The 14,311-nt window shown below is 36.3% G+C and overlaps 1 protein-coding gene across 10 annotated transcripts in view; it reads right to left on the bottom strand.

Moving 5' to 3' along the window:
- The window catches only part of KCNC2 (potassium voltage-gated channel subfamily C member 2), a 100,177-nt gene that overhangs the window by 4,624 nt on the left and 81,242 nt on the right, over positions 1–14,311 (bottom strand). For 6 of the 10 annotated variants that reach the window (XM_021528156.4, XM_021528155.4, XM_021528157.4 and 3 more), the window contains exons 3-4: positions 4,762–5,692; positions 2,223–2,390 (exon numbers count right to left, since the gene is read on the bottom strand). In XM_021528156.4, coding sequence (XP_021383831.1) covers positions 2,223–2,390; positions 4,762–5,692 — 1,099 coding nt within the window. Of the gene's footprint in view, positions 1–2,222; positions 2,391–3,346; positions 4,437–4,761; positions 5,693–14,311 lie in introns of those variants that run through there. The other 4 variants (XM_085569085.1, XM_021528162.4, XM_021528165.4 and 1 more) reach the window with 2 other exon arrangements.

Raw genomic sequence — 14,311 nt, forward strand, 5'->3', positions numbered from 1 at the left:
ACTAGAAAGAATTATGTTTGAAAATGGAAATAAAGAGAAGCACAATGCTAGTTTATATATTTAAACTCCCCGTAAACATAAAGCTTATTAAAGAAAAATCAAAATAATCAGATAGCTTTTTTACATAGAAATTAGGAAAGTAGTTTTTAAGATTATTTTCTTGCTACTCTTCTAATGATAAAAGGAAATAACTGATAGAGGAAGATGGTAAAGATTATAAATAAAATAGAAACTCCTAAAAAATGTAAACCAGATACACAAGATGAATAGTGAAAGAGGCATGATCCAAAATCAGTATTTTTCAGGTATTTTAGGGGATCAGCTTGGAATCAGTATCATCTTGGAGACTGACATACAAAAAAGGTTAGAATAAATTATAATTGAACAACCAAGAATCAACCAAGGAACAAACCAAACAAGAAGAATGTACCAAAAGAAGGAAAGAAAGGGTAAAAATAAAATGTAAAAGTAATAGACTTGATGTGTGAATGACATTCAAGCATTCAAACCCATCTGTATATTATTTGAAGGTATTTTCTGCTTAGGGGCTAACTTTCCTACTCTGTATAAAATACACTTTAAAGCCAGTGACTAAAACATTTCAGCCTCAACTAAGATTATCATCAGAGCCAGGCAAAGATCACATTTCTCGTCAAAAAACTGTCCATTCTGAACTCAAGCCCCAGTTTTATAGTAAAAACTATAAAACCATTTTCTTTTAAATCTAGATTTACAAATCAAAATGTTCTAGGATAAAATAGGTTTTAATGTTATATAAATATGTCTTTAGTAGCTGATGGGTAATTTCTTTTAACTTTCTGAGTGAAGTCAAAAAGCTGGTCATGCAAGATGCCATGGTACTCTACCTTATCCAGGTGTTCTTGACCTCCTCAAAGACTCTTAGCATTAGAGGTATTTTAAATAATCCTAGTTTTTGAGAAGACAGTGAAATATACACTCAGTGGAAAATGTAGTAAATTTGCGCAAAAACATGCTTGCAATGATTTTTCATTTAAGCTAAACATTATATATAGGAGTACGTAAAGTGCCTGAGCATAGAAAGTCATACTCTGCAAATGCCATACACAGGGAACTGGTTGCATATCTGCCTTCACTGGTTTAATCTACTGAGCTTATGCTTTGAAGAGAAAAAAGAGCATTTGCAGAACAACCCAAGAGAATTCCTTTAGATATATGGCTGGCTGGGACAGCTATGTTTGCTATACACCAAGGAAGTTTAAAAAAAAAGCCAGAAAAATCTTGGACAAAAATATTTGTCCAGTGCCACAGAGCTACTTCAGATGAACTCTGAGGAGAATAACTACACTTCAGCACTCTGAAATGTAAAATCTGTCTGAATGATACCAAGTCAGAGGAATATAATTTGCCAAGAAACAAAAGAAGTTCCTGTCTAAGGAAATGGGAAGACTACCACTGGCAAACTTATGTTAAGGCTATGTCCTGATGTTAGGTTTGCAGCCACAGCCAGATGTGGCCTGCTGGGGCAGAAACAATCAGTCGTGGGAGATGCAAGCACGAAACAGTTTTGCAAACTCCACCTGGGCACTCCCATCCTACTGAGCAGCAAGTAATTACATTTGGAGAGGCTAAAGAACTAGAAAGACATTTTTAACACTTTGCAAGGTGTTAAAAGGTGCATTGTTTTACTCCATAGCTGAATTATGGCTGGGGTAGACAGTAATCTTTTAGTATCAGTGGCGTGTTTATTGCCAAGGAAGAAAAATATATTTTGGCATTATAAGCTCAAAATTTTTTTTGAAAGAAATCTAAATAGTGTCTCAGAATATGCTTTTTAGTGTTCAAAAATGTTGCTTACTTCTGACATGTCAATCTTTAAAATTTATTCAGCTGTAAATTTTACTAAGTTATAATATGATTAATTAGTCTTTTAGAATGACAAGTTATATTGAGTGATGAGTGGCTGAATGAGCAAGATCTGAATTGCAGGCTTTTCCACTAGAGATTACAGACAAATGAAGACACAAGTGCAATGAGGGTCCCACATCAAGCACGTTTTTTTGAAGACTAAAGGGGATGAGTGTTTCTAAAATGAAAAGAATGACTAGGAGTAAAGAAAAAAAGATACATTGTGAGTACAGTCTTTCCTCTTAGAGCATTGTGCACATCATTTTACTCTAAGATTGTTTTTCACAAGCACATTGCTGAGTAACCTTTTATGATCTAATGAAAGAAGTCCATACCTTTCCTGATCCCTCCATCAGTAGCACACGTGTAATCACCTGTTGTCAGTAGGAAACATGTTCCCCCTCTTCTGTTTTTGTCTCTTGTACTAGAACGTCTGATGGGAGGGAGCCTTTCACCAGGTGAGAGTGGCTGCTCACTTCCTGCACTGTCTTCACCTGATAACACTGGTTAAAGCACCATGCCCATTTACAGACAATAATGAATGAGGAAATGAGACATCACAAAGAGCTTATGCTGAATGCCAGATATTCCCATCACTCAAAAAGTAGATATAAAGTAAATCATTAGAAGAAAACAAGATTGCAATTCATCATTAATCAGTACAAAATGGCAAAAGATATACATTTTGTTCAAGAATAAATGATCCTTTGACTTTCCTGTTCTCCTAAAATTTGTATAAAATTAGATTAAACTAACATGAACTAAGAAATAATCAAACCAAGGCTCAGTTAGTCACCTACACTGAACTGTAACTTGTCAGAATACAGTCAGCCTTGGATATTTCAAATACTTATTTACTATTTTGGTTATCATTTTTGCTAAACAAGATGTCACATTAGGAATTTTTGTTTAGAATATATAGTTTAATGTTTTAAAGACAAGTCCTCACCCAGAAGGACTATATTTTCAATATTTGGCACTATACTCTGTTTATTAACACACTTAGCTTTCATTTCCATATGTATTACACTTGCACTGCTTGTCATCGTAAGTTTCCAACATTAAATGCTGTCTCGGTCTCTGCACTTTATTTTGTCAAATAGAAAAACCTGTACCTCTCCTGATTTGTCACTCCCAAAGGACTCTCTTTTAAAATTATCTACCATTTCAAATTCGGGCCACACTTCAAGAAAAAGATCTCTTCTCAGTACAGCACATGACTTCAGCTTTACCTTTGCATATAAACCTGAGCATGTTTTTTTTTCTGAACTAGGAATGCAAAGGGCAGAATTCAGCCTTGAAGTTTTGCATGTAATTCATAGTGACTCTAATAACATTCTCTACTAGAAATAAAGCTACAGTGCGTGATGTAAGTGGTAGCACTACTGAAAAGAAAGATAACACTTTGAAATGGCTCCTTCTTGCATGTCTGCTTTCTCTCTAAATTCAAGGATTATAACCCCTTGTAAATAAAGCTGTAGACACAAAAAACCCCGTGTCTTTTAGGGAGAGACACAGTGATCACACTGAGCCTTCTGCATTCACAATACCTTTGGTAGGACCTGATGGCATGGAAAAGCTGCTATCCTTAACAATTTGAAGATGCTATCAGTCAAAGCACTGAAAAACTAACTATATTTTACTGTCAGTCTGAGTCTTTTCAAGCATTTCCATCCTTTTAAATACATTTAGGATGTTCAAAAAACTGTTAATTTGTGAACAGTAACTCAGAGAGTGAAACCAATCTTATTTGAACATAAATGCTATTCAATAACAGAGCAACAGACTGAAGAAGGCTATCGTTCAGAGACGGATTTTCCAGACTCTTTTTTTTAAAAACTATATTTCAATTACTGAATTACACCAGTCATGAGTGGCTTTGTTCTTATTATTCTTTAGCAGTTTTACAGCTGGAGTCTCATGACTAGTATGTGAGCTTTTAAACAGATTGTGCTTGGCTTAAGAATAAATACACTTAAGAAACAAAAAATATATTCTTGCTGCTAAACTAATTATACTGAGAGGTAAAATTTACTCTTTAATTGCAACAGATTTGGAATATGGAGCAGTGGCTTGGAGGGACTGAGGCTATCATTGGATATGCAATTTCACTGAGTAAAGCACAAAATACTCCTTATTCATCATTTGGAAGGCTAACAAATAAGGTAATAGAAATCACAAAAATCAACTGTAATAGCAATGATTGTGCTAAGGGCTGCCATTTTCTTTTTTCTTGACAAGATTTACATCAGCTATGCTAGTGTAATTTAATGAATAGTAAATATCATGCAATGTCTCATCTAACACAGATGAAGGAGATTCTTTTAGCCAGGGAAGCAGAATGCCAAATGGAAAGAAAAGTAGAAAGAAAATTTCTTCCTATTTCCTTTGAGTGCTGGGCTTTGGATGTAAAGCACCTGCTCCTTTTAAATGACTGCTTCTTTGTAGGATCTTGCTTAACAGGCCACGATGTGGCACGGGCAAAGCTGACACAAGAGACAGACACTGAGGCAAAACACCATGGAGTCCAACAGGGTGGGACACGGTGGCTGCTCAAATAGTCACAGTCATGCAGAAAAACAAGAAACATCCATATAACGCAACAAACAACAGGCAAAAGAAAAGGTTGATATCATCAGCAGGAAAGCATTCTCAACAGAGCAAGCAAAACTGTATAGACCAGCTACATAGAGGTTTGGGAACATCACTATACCTATTTTTGTCCTCTATGAGACTGACACGCAAATGTTGGAGGGGAGAAGGGTGGGAGCTACAACTTCTCCTGGCAGAAAGACTGGCTGCTTTCTGACCCCTACCAAACATACTGGTCTATAAAGTGTTTTCAGAGGACATGCATTTCCAGTAGGGTCCTACCTGATGATCTGTTGTGTTCCATCAGCTGGTTGTCCTTGCCCAGGCAGATGTCACCCTGTGTGCTATTGCAGGCCATGTTCAAATCTGTCTTGCAGAAGGTGGGTGAGCTGGCTTGAGGAGCAGGAGGGATGTGCTTCTTTCGCTTCCTTGGCAGTTTCTGCTTTGCCATGGCCAGGGAGTAGTACATCCCAAAATTGTTAACTATCACAGGCACGGGCATGGCTATGGTGAGCACTCCTGCCAGTGCACACAGGGCTCCCACCAGCATGCCTGACCAAGTCCGTGGATACATATCCCCATACCCCAGGGTGGTCATGGTGACTACAGCCCACCAGAAGCCGATAGGGATGTTTTTGAACTGTGTGTGTTCACTCGCTGATGGGTCATTAGGCTGGGCTCCCACCCGCTCTGCGTAGTAGATCATAGTGGCAAATATCAAAACACCGAGTGCCAGGAATATTATCAGCAGCAGAAATTCATTGGTGCTGGCTCGCAGAGTGTGGCCCAGCACTCTGAGGCCCACAAAGTGCCGGGTGAGCTTGAAAATCCGGAGGATCCTGACGAACCTTACCACCCTGAGGAAACCAAGCACGTCCTTAGCAGCTTTGGAGGAGAGCCCACTCAGGCCCACTTCTAGGTAAAAGGGCAGGATGGCCACAAAGTCAATGATATTCAAGAGGTTTTTGATGAATTCAAGTTTGTTGGGAGAAAAAATAACACGTACTAAAAATTCAAATGTAAACCATACCACGCAGACTCCTTCCACGTATGTCAGTGCAGGATCTGTCTCAATCTCATACTGTAACACAGCTTCTGTCCCGTTGATGACCTGCTCAGTTTTGTTTATAATGGTGTTGAAAGCCTCGTGTGTTTCCAGGCAGAAGGTTGTTATTGAAACTAAGATGAAGAATAAAGAGGCAAAAGCGATGAACTGAAACACAAAGAGATAAAAGGGACATCAGAACCACACAGCTCTTCACATTAATACAAATGATGTCTGCGTTTATAGTAAAACTTTTACTCATTCTTTCCCAAATGGCTGACAAATTCATACACATAAAAATTTCCATCTAGGCCAGAGAAGAGCAGCAAACAGCTCTCACACACAGGTCAGGATCTAGATGCAGAAAAAGTCTTGGCAATGGATATCATGACAAAATGCAACTCATTAAGAAAGTGGCAATGAAATCTTTAATCTGTACTAAACTGTCTGAATTTGATTCAGATGTCAAGGTTCCTTTCAAGCAGTCCCCATAGACACCAAGCACAGCAGTATTTACACTGGTCCAGCTCTCACATGGTGGAAAATGTGGGCTGACACTAATGGTCTTGAGATTATGGTTCAGAATTCACACCTATCTTGAAAAGCACCTCACAGGGATCTAGGAGCAGATCCAAACTCAATGTTTCTTTTAGATTTTCAATGATTTTCAATGATCAGTAAATATCCTCTACAAATACACATTATCTACTGATAGAAAATGTCTTCTGTGTTACAGATAGAGTTGGTTGTGTAGCCTATTATGTTTGTAGTCATCCATCACTGATTCTCTAGGGCAGCACTAAAAGTAAACCTTGCAGAACCTCACACACTGTGGTGGCAGAACTTTGCCACAGCCTTAGGATCTACAATCTTGCTAACTACATTACAAATGTAAGGCAATCCAAACAGAAAGGGAAATACAAATTCAGTTCTAGTAGGGGCAGGTAAATTGATAAAATACAGGTAAATAACCTGGAAACAGCCATCACAGAAGATTGTTTAGGACTTAAAAAGCACATAGTGCCTGATCTTTAACTCAGCTATCACAGTCAAGCATTGAATAACAGAGAACATCCAGGACAGGGTCTCAAAAATTAACATTGACCCAAAGAGCTAGAGCAGGAGATAGATTTTCTTCCCACTAAGGACTATGCACCAAATGAAAAGGTGTTTTCATTTGTGCACATATATGAGGCCAGTTGTTCCTTTGCTACAATGGTCAACTTATTTTCAATGACATTACAACCATATTAGCTAGCATTCCAACAGCAGTGGCATGGTATATAAATAACAATATTTTTTTTATTTTGAATTTGCATCTTAATAAACATTTTATAGCCAGTATTATCCTGGGGTAAAAAAACCTTCTGGGGACATGAAGATTTTTGAATTGTTAGGAGCTCAAGGAGGCAAAAGATGCCTAAACAGGCTAAAATTATCGGGTATCTAGTTACCATACTGAAATCTTGAATGTCATTGATAAAAATCTAGTTGCAAGGCAGACAAAATAACAGCCATAAGCCACTTTAATCTAGGATACAGCATTGTGCCAGAACTGATTTTGTGTACTTCGGATATCAATGATTTAATTTAGTATTAGCATTCATATTTAGTGTTATGTGCCACAGGAACTTATTTGGGCTTGCACAATACTGAATGCTGGTATTTTTCTAACACAAAACACTTGTTAGACAACAAAATATTGTCTCCAGAACCTGTAAAGATAATTCCTTTTATTCTGGATACAAGCTTAAATTTGCAGTGCAGGTCTGGCAAATTTATTACATTCAGATTCATGAGCTGGATCTATGAAAAATTCCATATAACTTCCTATATCAGATATTTGTAGGTTTTTTATGGCTTCCTTTCCCCAGTCAAGGAAAGAAAATTTATTACACCATACTCTACAATTGCAAACACTAAATCTGTTGCCTTTCAAAAAGTACTGACTCAGAGACTGAACTGAACACTTATCATTCAGTCTGGACTTCTAGCCACAAGCTAAGCAAACAGTCTTACACTGTCTGATTTTTACTGAACAGGCTTTTCTGCCTTTGCCTTAACTACAAAACTGCTGCATGCTCATAGCTCAAAGCACCTGACACCAACACACACAAAAGAGCTTCAATCTTGTGTGAGACAACTAGAGTCAGCAAATACAACCAGATTTATACAACCTAAGTGAATTCATCTCAGCAGATCTTTGCAAAACTTCTCCACAAGAAAGACAGAGAATGTATCAGACTCTAAGACATTGGTGGGCTAAGAATGACTCTTGGGTGTCTCCTAGAGCATCCTCCAGAATCCTTCTACAGTCAAGGATGGAAAAAGCAAACAAATCAATGGAGTCCGAGTCACCAAAGCTAAGTCAGCACTGTAGTTTGTAATTTGGGAGGGAACTTTTGACAGATAAAATATTGGGCAACCTCTTCAACGGCAACACTGGTGATTTCAGAAAACTGATTTTTTTTTTTTTTTTTGTCTGAAAATAGAAGAAAACTACATTCAGCCTGACCAAAGTAAAATTTACCAACAACAAAATAACTTACCAACAACTCACATATGACAAGGATTAACTGTATATTCATCAGTGCAGTGAACCCAACAGTATGTAAATAATTACTGCAGTTTTCTGGACTGTATTTCAGAGCCCACTCAGGTTCAGAAATCTTCTAAAAAAATGTCAAATACTAAGAGAGTAACTACAGGTAGAACTGCCTGACAAGCTATTTATTACTGTTTTGCTTAACATTGACACTGCATTGACATTGCACTTGGCAAGGCAGATTGAAATTTTTAGCTGGGCACCTCCACTCAGTGTTTTACTGTCCCTAAAGGAAAAGACATTAAGTCATGTCCAAAAGCTACCCTAAAGACAGTCATGTTCCAGAGATTAGAACAAAGACAAGAAAACACTATCAATCTGGTGACAGATTTCTTGGTAAACCTGCAATAAGCATTCATAGAAATGTAAAACAATAAAATGTAAACATTTTGCCATGCATATGCATGCCATCACTGACTTTGAGCAAAAACACACATTCCTTTTATCTCTCATTGCATTTAGTTTTAAATTGCCAGTTCCTTGGATCAGGACAGAGCTTGTATAGCACCTAGCAAGATGAAGCCTCATACACAAGAGACCTACACTGTTATTGCAAAAATCAAAAGATTAAGAGAACATGCAAGAAGCAGATACAAAGACCAATGCAAGCAGACACATTTTATCAGTCAAAAAAATGCTTAGAGATTAACCTTATATTAACAAAGATGCATCCTTAGTATTATATTACATAATTCCAGGCAATGTATTGAAAAGTCTCTATCATGTCTTTTCATACACAGCTGCAATTATAGAAACAAAATGAAGTCATATGCTATCCCCATTTTTTTATTCATCCTAATTCCAGCTTCTCTAAAATAATTAGCCTCTAAAAATGCATCCATTTTTGTCATGTGGGCAAGCACCACATTTTGAATAAAGACAGTACAGTTTGTAACTCAGATTCTTTAGTGGATGTTACCAACCAAGTCCCATTCCTCAGTCCTGCAATAGTTCCTCAGTCCACAATAGCCAGGGTAGAACACACAGCTTTTTGTTTCCTTTTTTCCTTTATAAATCACAAAATTCTAAAAGGAGTTAGCCTGATCATTATTTCAGAAAGGTTACACCAAGAGACAATTTTCTGTTTGAATCATTAGCAAAGTTTTACTGTGAGAAGTTCTGCAAACTTTCGTTTTGACTAGTTGCAAGACAAGTTCAGCCAATGTATAGAACAAAACATCTTATTCACCCCTTTTTTAAACCAAATATTGCAGCCCTAACAAATTTTTTGAGAGTCTTCAAAAAAAAAAAAAAAAAAAAAGATGAAGAAAAAATTTTAAATAATATCCAATAATCATGATCTTTTCCTAAAAAGGGGCTGGTTTGGGTTTTTTTAAAATAATTGCTTCTTGTTTGCTTCAGTGGATGTGATAAAATTAACTTTCTTCATTTAAGTTTTCTTTTTTCCTCCTGAAGGAACTATCTTTCTAAGTGACAGAATGGTTGTAGACACACTCTGGGACCACTGCTTTCAAGACTGAAATTAACACAAATTGAATTAATAAAAAGTTCAGTCCATTTTTGCCAGAAGAGAGCAGTGAAAAGTTACAAAAATGTTCAGTATGTAATACACAGCATGTAGAGCACTCCTCATTAAGAAGTTAAAGCTCTCAGTAGGCTGCTGATTCCCTCTCCTCACAGTTTGAAGGCAGTGTGCACCCAATTTTGTTCTTGTGTGTCAGCATCACACGTTCAGACAGTAGTGATTCCATCTTCCAGCTTGTCTAGTTGACAGGATCACCAGCCAAGCTCTGTTCAGCCAAGTTCTACTAATATTCACAGTAAGTGGATTCATAATCTATAACTCAATTTTCAATGAAGCACATAAATCTAGAGTGTGAGGTGCCTGCAGATAACTTGCTGGAATTAGAAAATTTTATGGTTCATACTTTGAATTCAGTGTCTCATGGGGGACTGAGTAGCTCAGAGTTTAAGCAATTTCAAAATTGACAACCAATTCTAGAACACCAAATTGAGCAGTCTGTGGATTAGCAGAATTTTTTGAGTCCACAGTCATGTTTCACCTTGCACATAACTCCTTAAGCACCTTGAAAAATTAAGGTCACTAAAAACTGTGGCTGCAAATGACCTGGCAACAGTCTTACCTCATAGGCCATGTCTGGATTTCCCAGTAGAAAAAGAGACAAGGTCAGAGGATGCTGTGGCTCACATCTGACCCACACACACACATTTCCTTTCCAAGCAAACCCAGACCTGGACTTGTTGTTGTCCTGGGATGGAGCCAGGGCCTTGCTGAGCCATTCTACAGCTCAACAGCTTTGACAGAGCCCGAAGAAAGCAACAGCAGAGCTGGAAATCACCCTCATGCTCAGATGTATTATACATATTCATAAAATCAGACTGACCCTACTCATATTTAAAATAAGTTTCTTCTTTCAATCCCACGCCCTTAAATAGGCAATTTTTTCTACACAATTATTTAGTGTTCCAAAATGGACAGGTCATAGTCAGTGAAGAGGTTAATGCACAGCGAAGTGTTAATAGTCACAGTCATCCTTACTTCTTGCTTCACATTTAAGTTTTGAATAAAATCTCTCACCATATTTCAGCTTTTTCCCAAAAAAAGTTTGTATCTTGTCTGGATACAACTTGTTCTGTGGTTGGACAACACCTCCCCTTTCCCCTCGCTGTGTAATGTATATTTTCTACTGTGAGCACTTAATAGCAGCTTTTAAGAATCATTTAGTTTGAGTTACATTTCAGGACACAGAAATTTTGCCCTTGACATACTTGACAATGGAAAAAGAATATGACTGAATATTTAATAAGCCCTTGAAAATACAATACTTAATATTCTCTAATGCAGGTACAGAATTGCCTTTAAAGAAATGAGATTAAAATGTTGCTTTAAATAAATTTCTTCACAGGCACATTATGAGATTTAATACATGTGTGTTGCTAGAACTTAAAACAATTTTTAAAAATCAATATTCCTCCCCACCACACTCATAGACTAAAAATACAACTATAAAGCAGCCAAGAAAAGAGACTGTGATGTTTTTTTTTCTAAAGAAACTAACTCTGATGGCTTGCTCACTATTATAACTAAAATCCTGCTTTCATTACAAAAGGTAAGAGCTTACTGAATAACTTAATTTTTCTGACCAAAACAAGAGTAGAAGAGTTTCCACTCATGGGTTCTTTGCTTTCCCAGATCATTCATGTTAACCAGAACCCTAAAAACCAGGTAACTTCTGTAGGATAACAGAAAACTTAAAAGGAAATAAGTATTTTTTTATAGTGACATACTCATTTTGATAAATAAAAAAAAGTCCGAATTTTAGAGATTTAAAAATTATTCCCAGTGATATCTGTTCATATTTGCTAGTTTAAGCCTCATCTTTTCATATTTCAGAATATAAAACAAATTATTTGAAAAAAATAACTGATTCAGTTTCTTCCTCATACTAACCCTCTGACCACAAAAATGTAAGCTTCTCTATGCATTACATGCTCCACTCTCACTGACTACGAGAATTTAGTCATATATATGCATAACAAAATTGTATTTTACAAATTTTATTCACATGTATTTTAAGACTCATAGATCTATTTCTTAGGCTAAAACAGTTAAATAGTTTTTATACAAAAATTATATACTCCCATCATAAACATTATAAGCTGATATTGGTTTTTTTCTTTTTTTGTCTCTCTCAAGGTTCAGAAAATAAAAGTATTTTTTTCCTGTAACTCTTCCATAATTTTTTCCTGTAATATTTTCCAGAAGCCTTTTTATTCTTTCAGGAATTCAAACTGTTGGTTTCTGAAAGCCCCCTAGCTCTGTAGGGGGACTGAATGAGACACAGTCAAACAGGAAACAGAGCCAAAACCACATACTGTTTCTTATCAGTCCTAACTAACTTGCAATGCTGATTTTTTAATCTAGTTTTATAGCTGCTTAGCCATATAAAACCAAAGTCTCAAAAAAAAAAAATCCCATAAAAAAATCCAATAAATTTGAAGGATTTGGGTATTCAATGAGAATATGACTCAACTCTGAATGTTACTTATGCAGAAAAAGAAGCTGCATTTATAAAGTACATGGCATGCTTCACTCAAAGTAGCAACTAACCTTGGCAATGAAATCACAGAATTAGATCTCACTTCCAGCTTTAAGGAGAGTTCTTTTTGTTTAGATTTGACAGATTGTCCTCATTTCTTATTTCAACATGATAGATTTTTTTCCCTCTGTTTAATTCCATCTGGCTATCAGGAGACTGTTAAAATCATAATGTGATTTCAGAATGAGCTCTTGTGATGACTTACCTCTCTATATAGTTTAATGTTCTGTGTGGCAGAACTTGAACATTAATGTGCATTTTACATAAACCCAAATACCTCACCAAACATACCATCAGTCTCTTCCCAACTCTTTTTTTCAAATCTGCTATTCTTCCTTAGCTGTAAGTTACCTTTGCAAAACTATCATTTCATGAAAAAAAAGAAAAAGAAGGCAAAGTCACAAGTTTTTATGTCATGATGCATTTTCAGTGCACTGTATCTGGATATACTTAGTAAGAAAACAAATACCATCAAAACCTATTAACCAAACTACTGGCATTTAAACTATAAACTCAAGGCAAACATATTATCAATTTACTTCACCACTCATAAATCATAATCTCTCACATTATTCTCTCCAAAGATTAAGGAATTGATACAGACATAGTATTTTAAATAAACTATCAAAGGATAGAAAAAAACATGGTACATAAAGTGTGACATTCACAATGTGAATGTCACAATAAAGCATCAAGCACTAAGACCAATTGTATGTCTCTAGAAATCTGTAAGGCATCCTCCTCCTGGGGAATAATGTGGAATGTCAAAATTAAAGTGTTTTTTTAAATGTCTACATAAAGTTTTAACAGCCCAACCTTAGCATCCTAATTGGGAAACTCTGGCCATCATAATATCTCAATCAACATCAAGCCACAGTTAGAACGGTTCCTGCCAATATTTTTGTTTTCATACTACAAAAGATAAGTCTACTCTTTTCAATTTACCAGTACAGTTCTACCTCATTTTACCCTCTCCTGCTAACAACATTCGGCATTCAATTTAACAGTTAAACTGCTGCTGTTACAATTCTACACAAATTCATAATGAATGAAAAAAAAACAAAACTGTATGTCAATACATTTTTATTAGTATACTGTCTAAGAACTGCCTATAGCTAATGTTCAATATGTAGATTTATAGTGCAGTAGTATTTACAGCTGAGAGTGGCTACTATCTGTATGTAGTAGTGAGAACACAAATGTTCTCTTGCTTGCTCATTCTTTTCTCATTTGTTATAGTTTTAAAAATCTGTTGTTTTTCATTACCAGCTGGAGCACAAATAAAAAGGTTATTAATGCATCTTTTCATATTTAGAAATCCAGGCAAAAAATTAAGTCACTGTAACTAAGCTGTTAGGTAAATCAGCAGTCTAACACCAGTTTGACCCAGATACATGTCTGACTCAACAAATCTTAATCACATCTACATTTTAAAGGAGATCATAAAGAAAACCAGAGTTACAAATCATTCTGCATTTTAATTGCCTTTAAATGATATATATCTTTCTAAAGAATTCAAAACTGATTTACAAAGTACCCTGATTTAGACATATGTTCTCCTGATCAGCATGGAAAATTTTTTCCTCGGCCAAGTAACTGGAAAGAAGACTTGAGAATGAATTTCTGTGGCAGGACCACACCTCATGTAGTGGGATTCCTGGGGACAGGACTGATCTGCTGCCCAGGACATTCCCTCATATTCCATCCCTCATTGCCTACCATCTAAGAAGATTACTAATTTCCTAAATGACCACTGTTGTTTCCCAATAGGCAAATCAAAATCATCTGACTTTTTTGTCCCATGGAGCAGCTAAGTAAAACATGTCATACCAACACACAACATACATTGCACTGCATGCTATTGCCTCTTGGGGACTCAGAAGAAGTCCTTGAACAGCAATTACACTGCCTCCAGAAGCTTCTGTTTCCATTCACTTGAATTTAAGAAGCTTGCTTCACTTTTTTCTGGGCTGTGGCTGTTGCAGCAATGTTTTTGGTTTAGTTGTGTGCATTATTTTAACTAAACTTGGCATTTATATTCTAGCAATCATTTTTTAAAAAGGCACACAAGGCTCACTTTGCCCTTGTCTTACTGAAAAG

The sequence above is a fragment of the Lonchura striata genome, chromosome 1A (genome assembly GCF_050655825.1).
Source record: "Lonchura striata isolate lonStrDom1 chromosome 1A, ASM5065582v1, whole genome shotgun sequence".
Lineage (NCBI taxonomy): Eukaryota > Metazoa > Chordata > Aves > Passeriformes > Estrildidae > Lonchura > Lonchura striata.